This window comes from Octodon degus, unplaced genomic scaffold, assembly GCF_000260255.1.
Source record: "Octodon degus isolate 3935 unplaced genomic scaffold, OctDeg1.0 scaffold00097, whole genome shotgun sequence".
Taxonomy (NCBI): Eukaryota; Metazoa; Chordata; class Mammalia; order Rodentia; family Octodontidae; genus Octodon; species Octodon degus.
The window spans coordinates 8,016,831-8,038,422 of NW_004524673.1; the positions used below are offsets into that span (position 1 = coordinate 8,016,831).

General features: G+C 35.7%; 1 protein-coding gene across 1 annotated transcript in view; it reads right to left on the reverse strand.

The window, feature by feature from the left end:
* Phlpp1 (PH domain and leucine rich repeat protein phosphatase 1) overlaps nucleotides 1–21,592 on the reverse strand; it is a 243,207-nt gene that overhangs the window by 107,958 nt on the left and 113,657 nt on the right. The window contains exons 3-4 of the mRNA XM_023723146.1: nucleotides 17,319–17,515; nucleotides 12,263–12,388 (exon numbers count right to left, since the gene is read on the reverse strand). Coding sequence (XP_023578914.1) covers nucleotides 12,263–12,388; nucleotides 17,319–17,515 — 323 coding nt within the window. The remainder of the gene's footprint in view (nucleotides 1–12,262; nucleotides 12,389–17,318; nucleotides 17,516–21,592) is intronic.

Here is a 21,592-nt window from a genome sequence, read left to right on the forward strand (position 1 = left end):
ACATTTCTTTTCTTGAAAAGCTTGAATGGCCTGGTGGGAGAGACACCTTAATCCCAGCCAGAAACTGAGAGGCTGAAGCTGGAGAATCTCAGTTCAGTTTCAGGCCAGTATGGGTTAGATAAGCAAATTCAAAGCCAGCCTGAACTGTATAGCCAGATCCTATCTGCCCCAGCCGCCCCCCCCCAAAAAAAAAGTTAAATCATGGAAGGAAGACTATAAGAAATAAAATATGCAAATTTATACACCACAGAAGTACTGAAATGGCAAATCAATGAAGATAAAGAACAGAAAAATCAAGAGAGGCTACCAGTAATAGACAATAATAGAGAAGGGAGTCACGAGGACAAGAGCATTCTTGAGAGGTAGGGGTGGTGGCCAGGTATACGGCCTTAAGATGATAGGGCTATAAGGTACCAATTCAAATGGAGCTGCAGGTTAGAAAAAGAAACGAGACAAAATAAAACATTTGGGTTATTTTGCAATCACAAGGTTGTCACAGCCTAGAGAAATACAGTCTAAGACATCCACCTAGGCATTCCTGCCTTTCCTTGCTAAAGGAGGACAGGGGATGGTGATGAAGAGCTGCCACTCGAGTGATGTCAGGCTAATTTGAGTGAATCAGTCAACATACATTTTTTCATTTGCCCTTTATGAACCAGGTACTAATCTTTGTACTGAGTTACTAGTTTTCTTGAGATGCAGTCTGCCTTCAAAGGCTTACTTAGCCATTTAGGGACACAAACATCTAAACTGTATTACAAGAGTGTCTACACAAGGGTTCATAGAGCTAATAACACAGACCTGAGAAGTCCATGCCTACAGTACCCTTACCGACAATATTCACACACATTTCAGCTCTATTTCTCCAGTCAGGTCACTGTAGCCCAAACTGCAAATGTGGACCTGAAACTTCATTCCTGAGTTAGAAGCAAATGAAAAGGGTCAGTGGAGATGGCACCAACAGCTTTTCCAAATCATGAGCAATGTCAATCTAATAGTTATCTCCATTGCACACACATAAAATCCATTGTGTTTCTCAGTAACAACACAAAAAGAGCTCAGCACGGGTGGAGATCAAATCTGAACCCTGAGTGCCTTCTCACTTCCTTATTGACAAAATATGTGTAAGCAATGGCATGAGAATGTTACTACAATAGAATGTTTCTGAAAGTCATGACAGCATACCCCAAAAGGTGGCACCTCCCTTACAAGGAAGCAACCACAAAAAATTAAATTCTATATATTTTTTGAGTATATGTATTTCAACTATTAGAAAAAAGCTATTTGTTTTTCATTTAGAATAGAAAAGAAATGTTTAACTTCCAAGTCTAACATACAAACTGCATATGTTTATTATGGAGCTCACAGATTATTTTCTAATTATTCCATTATTCTCTACTTTATAAATTATAAATCAGGCCAGTGGGGAGAAAAAATTTAATCCTTCAGAATAGTTGATGAAAATTCAATACTTGGGTTAAAGACATATTGGGGACTCCCAAGATAAGTAAAAGTATATACTAGAAAGTAAGCTTTATGGATACCTAAGGTTGTCTAAATTCTCAAAGGATTTTACTACAAAATATAGTATGATACAGAGATTTAGTTAATTATAGACATTAAGGACCTAGTATGTCAATATTTGACCAGTTTTCAAAGAATCAGACAACTGTAGCTCCCTCAACACTGAAACTTTAATCTGCTTTAGGTGACTCAGAAGCCATCCTAGATTACCTACATACATCTCGTTCATCATCTCAGGTGCTCAAATGTCCTCTATCAGTGTTCTTCCATCAAGTGCTTGATAACTACCTTAGTACTATACTATTGAGTAGTCTGGATCTTGTTTATAACTCTATATATGAAAAACTTTTGATATTTTTAGTGAGCCTTAGCTGCTATTTGAATGTTGGTTTACTTTTAGTCCCTTCAGACAACTCTAAGATACCAGAAAATTAAACAAAAACCATACATCAACAGAAAAATCAGAGGAGGAAAATCAGAGCAAAACAGTAATCTTTTTATTTTAACCTCACAATAAATAAGTAGTTTTCTTTGGACATACGTTTAAGGAAGGAAAAGAACAGTTACAAGGTCTGTTTTGCTCTGATATCTGAACATACATCAACACACAAAACAGCACCCAGAAGAGAAGCTAAGGGATCTGAACGAAGTGATCCATAGAACTGGTAGTGTTGTCAGAAATGCTTCTCCTGAAAAGACTTCCTAGTAGTGGAAAAAGCAGTACAAAGACACAGACACTATAAATTATTTTCCATTATATCAGACAGTAATATGAGGATCAATGAGTCAAAGCTATAGGAATAAGGATTTTAGCTCACTATGAGAAAGAACTATCTTAGTTCACATTCTAAAAGCTCTGAAATACTGGGGGAAGAGGAAGAAGGGCACCTGGGAGTTTACAGTCTTTTTGAAATCTTTCATTATAAATTTGTGAAATAAAAGCAATTTCATGATGACTGTAATTCAAGACTAAAGAATTTTACAAAGAAAATGCTAAATAATTATTTCAGAGAACTACAATTAATTAATATTATCTTCTTGGTAAATGCCCTGCAAGGCCTCAATCTTAAGGTAACATGCAATTTTAAAATGTAGGTATAAATACTGTTTGAAACCTAGAGTGTATTTTATTGAAGATAACACTATTGTATAGTGTTATCTTCAAAATCCACATGTATTACTTATAGTTGTACAGGTCCTGACCATCTTAATAATTCTAAGACAATCCTGAAAACTCAAGTGGACCCAAGAAGAATGCTGGGTGAAAAAGGGAAAGATGTCCCTCTCTCTTCACATTTCCCTACTAGGCAGAGATATCAAGAGTGCTGCCAACTTCAACATAACTAAAAAGGAAAGGTGGAAGGACTGGTTGAGAAAACCAGCAGGAAGGAAGATGGAAAAACATGGTATGAGTTTAAAGTGGTAACAACCTAGCTACACAAAGAGGCACTACTTTACAAAGCATCTTTCTTGTGCTGTAAGATGATAAACAAATAAGGATCTTTGCTATTTGCATAAAATGGATTATAAAACTTCAGAGGGCACTACTTAGTTTTAAACTGAAAAAACTTAGAACTGAAGCAAAAACATCTTCTTTAGGACTATACTAACTAGGACTTCAGAAATGATAGGGGCTGGGGAGATAGCTCAGTAGAATAAGCGCTTGCCTGGCAAGCGCAAGGGGCTGAGTTCAATCCCCTGTTCTGAAAAAAAAAAAAAAAAAAAAAAAGTAGAAATGATAGTCACTAACAAAGTACAAACAAAAACAAACCAATACAACCAGAAGGGAGTAGCAATGAAGAAACAGGAGAGCCCTGGCATAGTGTAAAGACATCTTTCAACTACCTTTACTAACAGTTTTATGTGTAACAAAAATCAAAATAACACAACCCAAAATATTTCATCTTAAGCCTAAATTCAGAGCAGAATTTCTAAGTTCCTCTAAACTCTTAGACCTATATTTGTAAGGAAAGATTCTGTAACATGAATTTCTATGAAATATAGCCATTACTATTTTGGAAAGTTAACTCTGTATTTGGTAACTTTCCATCAAACTTCTACAAGAAAATGAAACAGAACCAGCACGAAGCTATCCATAGGGCCAGCACTGTACTTTATTTAGCTTCTATTTCTGTCTCTTTTTCACACTGGTCAGATATCTGTGACATGACTACAACTTTATATTTCATTGAGTCTTTACACACATTCTGTTGCTTGTTGAAATGAACTTCCCTCTCGTTTTTACGATATACTCTTAGTTATCCTTCAGGACGTGCCTTTTTCATTTCCTTCTTAGTCTTAAGCCCTCCAGAATATCTCATATACCAAATTCCAATCTTTTCTCACACTGTCACTATAGAACTGACACAAGAGCAATCTCAAGATATGGATCACATTATTTTAAGTGAAAATTCATTACTCAGACCCTTTGTTCCACTTCAGATTCCATCACATACTTCCTTCTTAATCACAGGGCTCCTGATTCTTTAAAGAGTGGATATAAAATATGAAATAATTAGGCCCAGCACTTGGGAGGCTGAGGCAAGAGGATTGCCTGGGCTACAAAATGAGTTTAAGGCCAGCCTGAATTTCATAGTGAAACACTGTCTCAAAAATAAATAAATAAACAAAATCAATAAAATAAAAAATATGAAGGAAAGTCTTCCAGAAAAACCCTGGACAACTCAGTAGAAAGTTTGCTAGAAACTAGAAAACAGTCTGCTATCATACAGGCCAAATTTAACAAAGTGCAGCACAATCCCTGAAGGGCAAGCCACTGATCTGCACACAAAAGGCAGCAGATTCCCAAGAACACTTCCAGTCAAGAGACAGAAGTATGCATACAGAATGGTCAGGCACACTAAGGGACCCTCGCAATGCCTCTGGGTCACTCTCTAAATCCTGTCAGACTAGAATGACTTCACTCAACTGGTTAGTGAAATATGCTTTGGGGTAAATATGAACAGGAACATACTATTATTAAACACATGAAACCAAAAGTTCAACTGACCAAACTGGCCTGGTCCTTGGAATAATCACATTATGCCTTTCTCCTTTCCCCTGCAAAAGAGAACTGAGGGAAGTACCTATTATCAGAAACAATACAGGCTGGACATCCTCAGTTTGAAAGTGCGAAATCCAAAAGTGCCCAGAATTCAAAATTTTTGTTTTCAACAGGATGCCAGAGCAGAAAATGTACAGGTCACAGCAAAAAATGTAGGCACCCTTTTATATTATATAAATAACTTCAGACTTTGTGTACAAAGTATATAGGAACATGAACAAATCATGTTTAGATTTTGGTACTATTCTTCTAAGACATCTCACGTTCCAAAATCAGAAAAAAAAAAAAAAAATACATTTCTGGCCCTCAGCAATTCAGATATGTATATTCCTATCTATAAGATCTCAACACTTTTAATTCAGCAGTTTTACTACTCTACTCCAAAATATTGAACTTTAAAATGTACCAAGTAGTTAAGTTGTTTTCATATTTATTTAGCTAATCAATACTTGAGAACATCCAATTTGTCTGATAAAAGGTTAAAAGAGTACCACTTCCATTACCTACTGTATATTCTTCATAGTATCACATCTTACATTACTTCAGGAATAAGATACCTACATCACCCCATTTAATCTTTAAAACCTACACATCAGATTGTAAAAGTAGTCACAATCATCAAAATCTTCATTCTTTAAAAAAAAAAAAGCATTGTAGTTATATTTACAGAAAGAATTCTTATCTAGGATTACTTACACAAATGAAAATTCTTGTGAGTGCAATAAATGTCAGGCTTGTTGTACCATAGAGAGACAGAAAGATAAGTATACAGATGAAATATGACTAACAATGATCCAGTAATTGTGTAGGTTAGGTCATATGCATATCGGTGTTAGAACACTACTATTTCTATTTCTGGATGTTTTACATTTTCCACATTAAAAAGTTAATAACTCAAAACAAGCAGTGATCTGAATCCACTATTTAGTGAAATAAACCAGTTTTAAAATAGAATTGTATGGTGTCATAAAAGTGACAGAAATGTCTAAAATTAGACTGAGAGCTGAGATTCACATGAAGGCTAACTCTGAAAAGAATTCAAAGATCAAATGAACTCTTCTCCTCTGTTGGTGGGAGTACAGCCTGGTACAACCACTACGGAAATCAGTGTGGAGATTCCTCAAAAAACAAGGATTAGATGTCCCATTCAACCTAGCTATTCCTCTACTAGAAATTTTTCCCAGAACTGAAAATAGCACATCACAGCAAAATATGTGTACCCATGTTTATAACAGTGCAATTTATCATAGTTAAATCTTGGAAACAAACCAAATGCCCATCAACTGAGGAATGGATAAAATTATGCATTACTCAGTTATACAATGGAGTATTACTCAGTTATAAAAAAAAAAGGATAAACTTAAGACTTTCATAGGTAAATGGATGCAACTAAACATCACATTCTTAAGTGAAATAAATCAGACACCTATGTGTAAACAATGTATTATCTCCCTAGTGTAAGAACCTGTAAGAGTAAATAAAATTTGAAAGGTACAATATACTGTGAAAGGGAAGGAAACCATTCAAAGGGAAGGAACAACTTGGATGAGGGAAGGAGGAAGGAAGGAAGGAAGGAAGGAAGGGAGGGAGGGAGGAAGGGGAAGGGAAGGGAAGGGAAGGGAAGGGGAGGGGAGGGGAGGGGAGGGAGAAAGGAGTATATATACAGGATAGCTTGGATAATTGTGCTGCTGATTTCTGCTGAATGAGAAATTAATGCTTAAATTTTTTTCTCTCTGATTTTTAATTTTTTATAATGTTTTTAGCCAATTTTCCATATTTTTAATGTGGTACTCTGAACAACTAATTTGAAGAAACAATATTTAATATAACAACCTCTGTTGAATTCCTATCATTTTGTTTAGTGAAATTCTGTATGATTTTTTTTACTATTTTTTATTCTCTTTAAGAAATGAAAACAATATGTAATGTATTAATCATTGTTACCCTTCTCTCATACAGTTTTGGAATTTTGTTTTTAGTTTTTTTCATTTCCTTAAAATAAAATTTTTAAAAAGAAAAAAAGATTGAAAGATCAACCAACATACCTAAAGTGAACACATTTTAAAAAGTGAACCACAAAAATAAACAGCTAGGTCACCATTTCCATAATGGTCGCCACCTACTTGATAGGTACTCTTCTGCAATTCTGTTTTCCTCTCAACTACCACCCACAGCCTTTGTACCCCTCCCACTCACATCACTGAAAACATGCTGAATACATATTCCTGTATTTAACAAACAGAACCTTTTCTTACACTGTATATAGTAGAGTATTTACTAAATTTTTAAAGCATGATGCATATTAATATTTTAGAGATAAGTTCAAAACCAATGTCATAATCCTCCCAAAGGAACTCTCCCTTAAGATCTGCTACTAACACACCCAACATAAAAATTCCAAAGGGACTATCCCACGTATTATTTTGGCAAGCAATATTAAATGCTATGATTCAGCTTAAAACAAAGTCTATTTCTGCAAAATACACCTAATAAACTGGTATAAATTTTCCCAAACCCAAATGAAAAAAAGTAGAACATATCTTTTTAGCTAATGTTCAGAAGCACATAATAAAGACAAAGAACTGTCCTTCTAAATTATTTATCAAACTCATTCTGACTATAAATAATTGAAATTTGGTTCTTTGTGTCCTCCATTGCTGTGGTACAGATGGTCATTAAAAACTGGGATTTCAAAAAAAAAATTAGAATTTCCGTTTCTGATGTGTTTTTCTTTCAGATCCTTATCAAAATAAATCCTCATTTAATCATTAGAAAGAAATAAAGATAATCTAGTCTGTGAAATTTACTGTTTCTCAATTTGAAAATAGTTTCCATAGTAATCTTATATATGACTAAACTGTATAATTTCCTAAGTACCTACATATGAAGAAAAGTAAATAACTGGAAGAGGAGACTAAAAGTAGAGGGAGCTTATAACTATCGGATGTATCTCTCTGATATTTCCTGTAAGTTTATATGCCCCATCAGACCAAGATTTTCCCCTTGTGTTCAGCAGCCCCAAATGACTGTCTCTGGATGCTAGATTAAGGCAAAGATATTTTCATAAGATCATCCTCAACATACTAAATTTAAAGAGCACTGTACCTGTATTTTTATATAGAATTTCTACCCAGATGGGGAATCCCTTCACTCATTTCTTCTATAATATCTGATATCTCTGGCCAGCCCTGTAAAGGTCATTTGCTCTTTACCTCATAAATTACATTTACTTTACTTCATAGTGTTGGGGATGGCCGTGAGGACCTCACACATGTTAGGCAAGTGCTAAGCCACTAAGCGGTACTGCTACCCCTCCTAAAAACTTCTTCAATATATATCTGTTTTTTTAAGATTACAGAAGGGAAAGACATATGTAAACTCTGTATTCACTAAAATGTTTTGTCTTCTGGTCCTCATCCCTGGCTTTTTAGGAGAAAAACTATTAACTTTCTCTAGAAGCTTGTGGGTAGTTATTAAGAGTAGTAGAAGGCACCTTGCACAGATAAACTAAATACATATGTGTCCTTATCTAGTGAAAATAACCACAAAGAAAGATAATACTTTAAAAGACTGTCTGACCAGTAAAGGATGATGGCAGGTATGAGAGTCAAAATTATTTCTTTAGTCAGTCATTCATGTCCACTAACACAGAGCTACTTACTTCCTTACTATGGGGCAGTGTCAGTCCATTATTACACGCATGTTTCATATAAGCTCTAGTTGGTAAGAATTATATTACTCCCTTTTCAGATGAAAAAGCTTAAAATCTGAAAACCTGGACGCAGCCATATGAACCAGTAAATAACAGAACTCATGGCTATTTTATTTTACTCAAACTCCTTACCCTCATACTATTTAGCTTCCCCAAACATAGGAAGCCTTTCTAAAGAGAAACTGAAATTCTCCTTCCAATTAATTTTAGTTAATAATAATCTAAGGCAACTAAAGCAAACTCCTCCCTCCCTCCTAGTAACACTTGCAGTTGTAAGTGTAGGATGTACGCTATACAAGCACATGCTGTTGTTCATGTCTATAGAAGTGCATAATCTGCACATAACTGCATTACATTTCAACACCTAGATACCAAATGTTCTCCAATGGAGACACAATCATTATCGGAAAGGGAAGCTGGCAGAAACACCACCACTAATGTCCTGCCATCATGTCTCCTATATAACAATTTTTCCACTCTCTTCTACCATGTCTTACTGAAGAGGTGTAGTGTCTAAATTTGTTCATGATTCAAGTAATTAGAGTGAGAGGCTTATTACAGGTACACTATATTACTGAGCTAAAGAGGAGGGTATTAGTCAACAAGGAATAGGAAAGCATACTCACCAAGCTAACATTCAACATTTACAATCACCTCCCAGCTAAAAACCAACATTGTATGTTTGCCTTTACAGCCTCTTATAAGAGAAGCTCTCTGAAGTCCACAATTTTTGGATTCTACCATCACTAGAAAGGTGCAAATATATAAATTACAATACTACAGTTTGTGACTGAGGCTACACTCCACCCAGTAATTCAAAGTAAGGACTGAAAAAAGCCTTTCTTTAGTTCTTCCTGTTTCTTATGTCCTACACGTAATTTATCAGTGAACCTGTCACTTAGTCTCCCAAGCACATCCCAAAACATCTGTGTGCCTCTCTACTTCCATTGCAAAGGTACACTCTTCTCCTGCCTAGACTAACCACAAAAGCTTTGTAGCTTGAGTCTTTCTACTTTGGTTTCTATCCTCTACAATCTAGTTACCGTGCACCAGATCATATAACTTGTCAAAAGAAAGCTCTTTAATGGTTTGCCATGATATTAATACTAAATTCAAACACTTTACCTTCTGTAACACAAGAACCCTGCTTATCTACTTCTGAACCTACAACACAACCTCATTGTAGTCTTAAGGCCTTAACCCCATCTCTATATTCTGCCTGGACAGGTTTTTCCAACCAGATGTTCAAGTAATCATACATTTCTTTCATTGAAGTTTTAGTGTAAATGGCCTCTCCTTGAAATTACCCCTCCCACACTATTCTCTGTCATATCATTTTGTAATAGACAATGTGATTAACTACTATCCTAATTTCTTTCCTATCCATTTATTTATCTATAATCTCTCTTCTCCAGTGTAAGCCCTACCAAAAATGGGGAACTAAACGTTTTTTTTGTTGTATTCCCAATGCATAAAACACTGACTTGACAAATACACAGTGCTTAGTAAATTGCTACAAGATTTAAAACAGTCACTTACCAATTGGGTAGATGTTTAACATAAGAAACTATGAGTCTTTTTATTACTGTTTCAATCAAAATAATTTGTTGTGGTATATTTGATAACTTACATATGCTTTTATCAGTGTTTAAGAATTTATATTTCTGATTTATTTTAAAAGGAATGTACCTAAGGATATAGAACCCAAGGACAGAATGCTTCCCTTAGACACAGAAGACCCTGGGTGTAATTCCCAGCACCATCAAAAAAAAAAAAAAAAAGAAAAAAGTAAGGCAGCTGGCTTACAATGTACTACCTCTTTTTTGTCTAAAAGATCAAAACACTGCCATATAGGACAGTCTATAAAATTCCTCACCAGTACTTCTGAAAATTGTCAAGGTCATAAAAACTAGATGGGAGAAATGTCTCAGTCTAGAAGAGACAAGGCAGATATGACCAAATGTGATGTGGTACCTTAGGTGTCAACCTGTAGCACACAGCCAACTATGGAACAAGTATTGACATGCAAATGGAATATGAGGGTTAGAGTAAAATACTAATAATGTTGGTTTTCTTAATTTTGACAAAGTATTGTGCTAATGTTTGAGAAATTTTTATTATTTTTTATTTTATATATTTAGTACAGAGTCTACAGGGTCTCATTACACAGATCAAACTCGTAGTGATCCTTCCTGCTTTTCAGCCTCCCAAGCACTGGGATTACAGGCTTGTGCCACCACACCCAGGTCCATTTGTGTCTCTATGCACCCCAGGGGTGGGGCCAGAACAGCAGGCCAGGGATCTAACCCCCACATTCCCCAGCCTCTGTGTCTACCTAAACAGGCATTTTAATCCACTGAGCTATCTGGCCAGCCCTGTTTAAGAAACTGAAAGAAATGTGCATGGCAACTCTGTATTCTTTGTAACTTTTTTGTAAATATAAAATTATTCCAAAATAAGTAAAATTCTATTTAAAAACCAATATCTTTGTATGCTTTGACAATTTTCTGGCACTTTATTCTGAATAAAGATGAGGGAGAGCAATGGATTTACTGCTTAGAACCGATACAATCAATTAAAAATGAACATGAATACAAAAGCAAACCACTTAAATACATATATACACATATACACATTATTTAATACTTGTATTCTCACATATGCAGCCATGGAGTAATTTTAAAACAAGACAGATATATCTTCTCTTATAGCACATTAATGCCAGATGCAAGACTAAAAATAAAAAATGTAGTCTTTCCTTTTTCATCTGTAGGGGTGCTGTCTTACACTGTGTGCAGTGGGCACACTGAGCCTCTCAACCAGCACATGACCCAAGTCACCTCAGCAGTCAAGCATTCAAGTTAAACTGCAGGATTGGCACTTTGAGGAAAAAAAGGGGGCTTGGGGTTGTAGTTTGGGTACTTGGTCTCTAAAAGGTTCACCATCACTGCAGTAGAGCATCCATGTGCTTAGGCTAAAAGAATCCAACGACTGCCACCTTAAGCCCCTCCCACTGTCTCTTCTCTAGGAGGAGAACTAATGTTCCTAATAACATCACATCATCAGAACATAGATTACAACATAATGATTCAAATGCAGCCAACCCTGTAAAAAGACTCATTTTTCTCTAGTTTTCTGTTAACTGTTTTACAAAATTATTCTTTTACTCAGTCACTTGACAATTACATCAATAATTTACTCAATCACTTGCCAATTACTCTATGAATCACACTTAACTTGATAAAAAATTTAACTGTAAACTCAAAAATACAAAGCAGATTCTATCATACTGTTCCTACACCTGAGACAGATCTCATCATTTGAAAATACTCTCAAGACCACGGCACTCAGTACTGGGACCCACCCCATTACTTCACACACAACAAATGAGATGAGATGGAGAAACAACTTCTAATCCAGTACCTGAAAAACAGGCATTTATTCATCCTACTTATAATGTCACTCTGGTTTCTACTACACATGCCCAAAAATGTATTATTTCATGAACCTAATGATCTGACACAATCAATAATCAGGGGACTATAAAATGGTCAGATGAAGAAAAAAAAATCCACTTAAAAATCAGAATAAAGGTGAAAGACAGCACAGGATTAGACTGTTTAAATGAAAATATAGTCAGAAAAAGGGGGAAATTTGTAACAAGTCTCTGGGTATGCTGTGGTTTTGTAATTGTCCTGCCCTGGGCTAGTCCCTTAAAAATTTCAATCTCAATTTTTAACTCTCGAACACTAAAATAATGATGTCAGACTGAATTTTAAGTTTAAACAAAAAGTGGCAGATATAAAGCCATATTTAAAAAGCTATTATCCAGTGAGAATTACCTTTTAAAAATTGCTAACCACTGGTAGTATCTGAAAAGGAAATGTATATGTAACTGTAGTGTTTTGATATTGGTGAAGCAGAAAAGCAACTTTGTAGCCGACAGATTACTGGGTGCTTACCTTGGAGACTTGTCTTAGCCACCTTAAATACTCTGTGAAAGTCTCAAAGCAAATGTAGTAAGTCTGGCTTTGGGGTCCAGAGGAACTGAAGGCTAAACAGTGCTGGTGCTTTTTCACTTCTTCTACCTATGAAAACAAGCAAAGTGAGACAAAAAAAAAACAAGTCAGACAGCAGAACCACTGACACACTTCGCATTTTACCAGGATCAGGGAGCCTACACAGATTTGTCTCTTTCTCTATGTATGTTCCTCTTATTGAAGACAACTAGCTTCCTGTGTTTGACCAACCAATTCGAGTTATGAAGAAAACCAAAAGGGGGAATTTTAACTTTATTAGATTTCCCCACTATAGTAAAATTCTCTTCTTTATGTTTAAAAACAGCACAGACTATTTTTTATTCTACACTTCACAATAAGACATTGGGGCTCTTACTTCCCTCTTACAAAGAACTTTCTTTAAGGGACTTTTTCATTACTCTGAACTAAAGCTGTATTTAAAAAGAAGTCTGTAAGCCTGTTAAGATTTTAAAAATTTAATGTAAAATTCAGAGTAACTTAATATAAAATCTAGCATGAGAAATTTCAAGTCCTAACAATGCAGTAATATAGTCAAAATAATAAAATTTCTGGTCCCAGTAAATCCCTCACATGGAGGAAAAAGCCAAAAGATAAAGTCACATGACAGACTCCCATGTTTCCCTTACAAAAATGATCACAAATCATGTTGGACAGAACACACACACACACACACACACACACACACACACATGATCTCAAAAGGTCTATCAAGACTATGCTCTCAGACCAAGCTGCAATTAAATTAGAAATCAATAATAATAATAATAAGTAATTAATTTTTAAAAATCTGAAATCCATATATGTTTAGCAAATAAATAACATTCTTTTAAATAACATACTTTTAAACTTGGGTTCTAAACAGGACACATACTCATACTCTACTGTTTCTATTCAACATTCTACTAGGCAAACAAACAAACAAAAAAAAAAGAATAGAAAGGAAAAAGGAAGAAATGAGGATATACCAGAAAATGTAACAAGATAACTGGATACAAGCCAAAAAACAACATTCCAGTTACCTGTAACTATGCTTTCTTTTTTGTTGTCTTCTCTTTTTTCCTTGATAGAATTATTACCAAAATTTGTTATTCTCCCTAGGCCCCAGGGAGAGATGCCCCACCCAAGGGATTTTAGCCAGGTAGGAAACTAAAGTTGAGTTTATTTATTCAGTGGCCAAAGAATGGAAAAGTAACATCTTACCTCACAAATTCTATTTATTTGACTTTTTTTTTTCTTTGAGACAGGGTCTCACAATGTAGTATAAGCTGTCCTTGAACTCACTGTGTAGCCCTGACTGGCCTGGAACTCACCACAATCCTGCCTCAGCCTTCTAATTACTGAGATTACAGGAGTGTGCCATTACACCTGACAAGATATCACTGCTTAAAATCAATAAGCATCTACTGTTTCTATTCAATATTCTACTAGCCAAAAAGACTGAAAAAGGGAAAAAAATAAATTATGATATATCAGAAAATATAACAAGATAACTGGACACAAGATCCATATTCAAAGATCACATTTCTATGCAACAAAGAAAAAAACTTTTAATGCTATTGAACTTATACTGGAATAATTCAGACAAGTGGTTTCTTGAGAATGAAGATGAGTGAGAAGGTGTGGGAGAAAAGGAACACAAAGGACATGTTTGAGGGTGAAGGACATGTTCACTCTTGTCTGTCGTAATGGTGCAATGGGTGCCCACAGTAATAAATATGCTCATGGGAATTTATGGTTACCAGAAGTACCAAAATATACAATTTATTTTCATTAATACTTCAATAAAGTGAAGATAAAAACAAGAACACCTATACACTAAGGTGAATGTAAAATGGTACAACAATCTTGAAGAAGAACTGGATATCCTCTTGCTAAAAGTAATATGCACATGCCCTGGAGCCTACTGACTGAGATGTACCCAAGAACAGTATTTCTCAAGTGGGTCATTACAGAAATTTTGAATTTAATAGTTCTTCATTGTGCAGACCTGTCTAATCCTTTGAATGATATTTTATTCTCCAAGCCCTTATCCTTTAAATGTTGAGTGCACCTCCAGCAAAAATATTAGTATTCATCAAGCATTTCACCCACTTCTGCACATTTCCCAGGGTTGTTGAAGGGAGAGTCAAGTAATTAGTTCTGGTTAATAAGTGGTTGGGAGAAATGGCATGGCTCCAAACATACAAGAGCCAAAAAACAACATTCCAGTTACCTCTTCCCCTGCCACATGTTACAAATGTGAACTCCAATGGAACAGAGCTCTCGTACTAATGGCTTGATCCACGGACAAATGTGGAAAAGAGGACATCTCCACCTCTCAATTTTACCAACTCACATGGACATAGAATATGAGTGAAAAGAATCTAAGTAACCAAGATTTTGAGAATTTTGTTACCATGGCAGAACTTACATCTAATATATTGACTATGATCACACATCCCTGGAACATAGTAATCCTGGTACAAACAACTGATCCCAAATAGTATTACACACTAGGAGACATACAGCACTGTTTATAACAACAAAAATCTAGAAGCAACCAAAGGTTCATCAGCAGGAAAGCCCCTTTAGAAAGTACAGAATCTGCACAGAGTGGAACATTATATAGAAGAGCCACATAACATGGAAATTTTATAGAACAAATAGTATTGAGTGAAAGAAAGGCAATCACAAATCACAATATGATTCCATTTTTATACAGTCCAAAACCAAAATATAGCTATACACAAAACTGATTTAAAAAAATAAATACAGATGACTATACAATTTAGGATAGTAGGTAACTTTGGAGTTAGGGGAGGTAATGGGACAGATATAAGGCAAATATAAGTAGAAGAAATAACAATAATGTTACTGTTATAATTCCTCAATGAGTTATAATTATCAGTTATTCAATTTATGCTTCATAATTTAATAAATATCAAAGCATCATAATCCATTATCTAAAAATTTATGAAATTCTAAAGGAAAACAAATCTAATATAACTTAATGAATAAAAATTGTAGTTATTAAACAAATATTATTTTTTAATGTATGTATTTGGTACAAGGTCTCACTATGCAGCTCAGACTTGCAGTGATCTTCCTGTTTTCAGCCTCCCCAGTGCTGAAAACAGGCATGTGCCATTACACCAGGACTCGATGAGCTATCTCTCTGGCCCTTAAACAAATATTATTTTAGCAATCTAACTTTAAAAGAAAATATTTAACAAAAACATTTATTTGAAAATATAAACTAATGATCACACTCTAGTAATGTATCAATTTTGGTTCCACACCAACTATAGATTATAGCCAATATATCTCACATCTTATTTCTAGCTCTTCTCTATATAAATTAGAAATTAAAAAGCTTATTCATTGATGCTTTTTCCAAAAGAATAGACAATATTAATGAGAACTCAGAATACAAAAGCGGGTTATTTTCTCTTAACTCAGTCAAAGGTTTTAAAGAGTCAGTTTTTCAAGGTACTCAATTATTTTTAAAGGCATAGTGGCAAAACAGGTTTTGCAAGGTTTACTTGTAAACAGAGGAAACTATTAACTTTCAATTCACTCAATGGTAGAAGTACATCCAATAATAAGCTTGGGAAGTAGGACAAGCTCTGAATAGAAATGCTAATTATAACTGGATATTCTGACTTTATCTGAACATTCCATGTGCTTTCCTGCTTCTGCCTCTCTCAGCGCAGTAGTACTTCTCATCATCACCTTCATACATCAAAAGTTTTCACTGAAGTTCTATTATTAATTGCTACCTCTTCATTGCAAAACACCCCGTCCTCTTCCAAACACAACACACAATCTCTCCTTTCACTAATCTCCTTTGTACTTCTCTCCTATTGTTGTATCTATCCTTCACCTCCTGCTAGAAAAGTATTAGCTCTTCAAATGCAGGGATGTGACTCCTTTAGTGCCAAGCACAGAGCACAGTTAATAAATACTTATAATACTTGCCTACGCAAAACACAGCATCATAAAGAACAGAGACTGCTGATATCGCGCAGTATAAAACACTAAATATATTCTTTAAAATAATGACCCATAGTGGTAATAATAACTAAATTTTTTAGCAATCCATCCAAAGGACAAAATCTTAACAGGTTCTGCCTTTTCTTCAATGATCAGAAAAAAGTTAAGGACCAATGGTTTCAAAATGAAAGACTAAAATTTAAACAAAGCTTTCATTACAGCCAAAACCCACTCTTGAAATTAACAAGAACTTGCCTTCTTGGGATTAGAAAATATGTAGAGAGGAAAACAACTGATATATCCTACTTATACACAAGGAAAGATTAGTTTAAACTTATGAATGAAAAATGGGTTTGCTAGCTAGAAGGTGAGCAACAAAACCATTCATATCTACTTTCATTCAGTTTTACTTTCCACATATTACCTGGAACAGATCAGACATTTGTCCATTTAAAAAGGTTAAAACTGACATATGACTTTGGTGATGTTGAGTCTTTGAAGAACACTAGGAGTTATAAATAAATCTGACAAAGAAAAGTACTTAGTGATTTCCCAAGAAATCTGGTTCTATTTTATAAATGACAAAAACAGGAGTCAGGGACAGTAAAATCAAAGATTTTAGCACTAGAAGAGTTTAACCCTCACTATGCATGCTTGAATGTTCCTAAGGATCAGATTTAGGAATCGAAATACTCCAAATACACTCAAGATATCAAAGGGTATCTGCTAGAATACAGCCATGAAATACTGGTTGACTTGTTTTCCCTCCCGTAGGTAAAATGTACGTGCTAAGGATGCTGAGATGACCAGGGCCTCACATGAGCCAATGGCACTGCTTTTTTTCTACAATTCCAGTCCCAACAATGCCCACCAGCAGAGCACAACATGAACTGAGCAGGACCTCAAATGATTCAAAAATATCTACCTCTTGTTACAGAAATGACTCAAAGAAAGGTTCTTACTGGTAGGAAACTCTTAGCATTTCGTTCGTTTTTGTTTTACTTACTTTTCCACCGATCAGTGGCAGCACATGCATCTTTCCAGTCAGGCTGTCTTTCACAGAGGACACTATCAAGCAGGTCCCGCACAGGATAACATGGCGTCTGGTCCACCGGTTCACTGGTAACTGCATTTTGCCTTTGCGAACATTATACATTCCTGAGAGCTGAATCCGTTCAGAGCTACCGGTGCTGTGAGGTTTTCCTAAAATAAACAGAAGCAACATGTTATTCTTTTGAAATGAGCTATTTTTCCGTCCTTATCTAAATCCCAGAAAAAAATAACTGGACAAGAGTATTTACTGGGAAATAATCTAATTTGTAACTGAGAGAATATGACAGCTGCAGTAATGGAATTACGGTAAGAGCCACCATATCTACTCCCCACGTATATTTTAATATTAGGTGACAAAAAGCCTTTTCCTAAAAAACAAGGGAAAGACCATTCATTTAACTGCCCTGTTTTAACCTAAGTTTTATTTTTGTCTATATCCTTAAAAAAGAGATGAATTCACAATTTTTATGGATGGCTAGAGTTAAGTACATTAAGAAAATTTACAGACCAAGATAAGAAAATAACATTCAACATGTGGCATTTAATGAAACTAAACAGTTTTAGTGAATTCAGAGATAAAAATGAAAGATTTTTCTAATAGAAAAATTCTCCTCTATGGCCATCAGATGTCTTCAAAGGCAAATCTAACAGCAGTGCATAAAGGATGAACTTCATCATAACGCTTATGATTTATGAAAAGCAGCACAAAGACAAGCCCTGAGATTCAGTCACAGATCTGAAAAAGATGTGAAGAGTTTTCATTTCTCAGGTGGAAAGAATATGGGAGCCTCACATTCAGACACATCCTATTAACCGAGTGACAGAGCTACTCTGAGTAACCTGCCTTAGTGCTAAAACTGGGGAAACAAGAAAAGTATTTCTCTAGTTCTAGATACTGACTATACATTGTACAATATCAGCGTACTAACACTCATGCTCAGAAATAAATCACTTGGAGGGATGTGTCCTATAGCAGCAGCCAAGCCAGAAGTGATATATTTTTAAGTTTGACTAGTTTCCAAGAGTCAGCAGCAGATATAGGTTCAAGAGAAAATATGCTAATTTTTAACATTAATAGAACACAATTTTTTTATAGTTCTGATGTATATCTAACACCTATTAGACAGGGAACAGAAAAAGTAACCATAACAAAGGTACTTACCTTTGGACTGAGATGTTAGGAAATAAAATCAGCAGTTTGACTATTTCTTCCTTTTTCTATCAGTATATCAAAATGTTTTCTAAAATAAAAACTTCATAGTTTTTTGCTGAGGCTGGGCCAGAATGACCCAATATCCAGCAAACAACTGTAAAACTAGCCCTCTCAGTGTAAGAAGGTACTATGTTGTTAATATTAATTTCCCCAGAAATAAGTAGGAAGCCCAAGCAAGTATTCAAAGTAATCTGCTAAGTGTGCTGGCATATGTCTGTAATCCCAGAATTCAGGCAGGTTCAAGCTGGGGAATCACAAACATGGCTCAGCCTGGACAATATAATGAGACTTTGCTTCAAAAACAAAAAAACAAAACAAAAAAAAAAAAGATTGAGAATGTAGCTCAGGGTAAAGGCCCTGGTTCAATCCCCAGTACTGAAAACAAGCACAGAAATCCGGAAGACCAGACATGACTTGTCAGGGGCTGCCAATAATGGATTAGACATATTCATTCACATGTCCTACTCTGTAAACCTCATTTACATACAAAAAGGAAAATGTGTAGGCTTCCAATCTAAGAGCTCTTTCTACATGACAGCCTCTTCCTACACAGAAAATGTATGACAGGAGAAAAGACTGAAGAAAAAAAATGAAAAGTAAGGGACTAAAAACTGTACCAGTGTTATGGCTTGTGTATACATCTCTTCCAAAGCCAGAAGCAGTCATAAGTGGGGATTTTTTCAGAGGTGGCTAAATCTAGAGTGTGTGATTGATTCACTGTGTAATGCTAGGATTAAGGATGCTAAGATTAAGGATGGATGATTACTAAATCAGTTCACTGATTGGTTTGACACCATTCCTAATCCTGGTACTCTAGATACAGTACAAAATAGAAAGGCTTGTCTTGTCCCTTGCTTTTGCTTTGCTACCTTCTGCCCATCATGACCTGTTTCCCTCTGTGATGCCCCTCTGCCAAGCCAACCTGCCTTGAAGCCAGTCATTAATGGATTGAAACTTCTACAAACCGTGAGCTAAATAAACATTTCCCCTTTTAACTTTCGGTGTCAGGTATTTTGTCTCAGCAATGAGAGAAAAGTAAAAAACCAAGAATTAGATTTCTAAAACTCAACTGACTTCATCACAAAATTAACACTAATAAAGAATCTAATGGAAACACATACAAACACATTTGAATACACAGAACAGGAATTTTATTTAGCCAGAGGATGACTTCAAGGACATTTGTTAACCTGTTACATTTATGCAGATCTGTGAAAAACTAGATACAGGAGAAAAAAGAAAACAGGTACAAGGTGGACAGACTTTCAATTATCCAACTCCTTATATATTCCAGAGAAAGTCCCAGAAAAACTCACCAGATAAGCTAAACTATGGCCCAAAGGGATCTTTAAGAAGATGGCTTAAGGGCTGGGGTGAGATAGCTCACAGGACTAAGTGCCTGCTTAGGCAAGCCCAGAAATTGGGGTTTGATCCCCAGCACCACATGCTGTGGAGGCCCCACCCCAGGGTGCACTGAGCTGGCCACCCAGACCAGGGATGGTGGCAGATAGCTACAATTCCAGCACTGGGAAAGCTGAAAACAGAAGAATCACTATGAGTCTGAGCTACGTAGTGAGACCCTATACCAAATACAATAGTCTTGGGGTCCAATGGTAAGATTGGTCTACACTTGGAAAACCCCAAACATCCTTATCTGAGTCAAATCCATCTTTCCTTGCTCTGAGTAAATTTCAATTATCTTTATGGTCTGTTTTCTCCCTGAGTGGCCAGATCAGACACTGATCCTGTGTACCAACTGAACAATGGGATCTACAAAGGTGAATAAGGTAACATGGAATTGTGTATTACTCAGAAGTGTTCTCTTTTGAGTCAGATTTCCCTAGAATATGGTAGGTGTATTTCAGCTCTGCTAGTTCTCAAAATTCCCAATTCAGAGAAATTCCAAAAGGCAGCCCAGTGCTCTAAATTTTTTTCTCTGTGTGTGTGTGGGGGGGGGGGGGATGGGTACTGGGGATTGAATGCAGGACCTTGCACTTGCCAGGCAGGCGCTTATGCCACTAAGCTTATATATGCAGCCTAAATGTTTGTTTGTTTGTTTGTTTGTTTGACTGATTGATTGATTTGGCACAGGGTCTCGCTACCCTGGGCCAGCACAGCATGCAGTAGCAGCATGTAGTAACAGGGATTAAATCTGGGTCCCTGCGCTTGCCAGGCAGGCATTTAGACCACTGAGCTATCTTCCCAGCCTCAATTTATTGAATACTGATAACACCAAACTAACTGCCAGTTTAAATCAGGATCAGTTGTTACAAATTTTACTTTAGAAATGTTACTAATTCTCTATAAGTTAAACACATTTAGATGATTAAAGAACAAAAGCAAACATTTCAAATTAAGACTGAGAGAGGACTTGACTGCAATACAGACAGATTTTAAAACACATTCATACACTTTCTCTTTTACTTACTGCCATGTACTGAAGAGGGTGGTACTATTCAGATAGTAATTTATCTGAAAAACAGACACTGGCCCACAAAGTAGTGAAGGTCCACTTGTGTACAATTACAGCATAATGCTAGGGAATCACACATAGGGCCTCTGGATCTTTACTTACTAAAAAAGATTGCTCTGCTACACCAAATTGACAATTCTTACTTATTTCATATATAATACAATTAGTAGGGGATCCACCATAAGTCAGGCCTATGCTAAATACTGGTAATATCAAGGAAATGTTCTTTACACCAAATTACTTAAAGCAGAGTTTCTCAAAAGGTGGTTCAAAGATCACATGTATCAGAATCATATGGATTTCTATTCACTACAATAAGCCCATAAATTTGGAAATTTGGTAGTCAAAGACCTGAGAGCTACTTTCAGCAACGAAAATCAAAAACTTATAAGTTTGTAGCTCCCAGTATTTCCTTGCCTTCACATATTCAGGATTTCAATTTTGTTCTCCCCCTAAGTCAGCCACTTTAACATTTTTGTGTTGCAAAAAGCAACCTGAAAAATATGATGGAAGCTATGGAATTTAGGAGAAATAAAGAAAA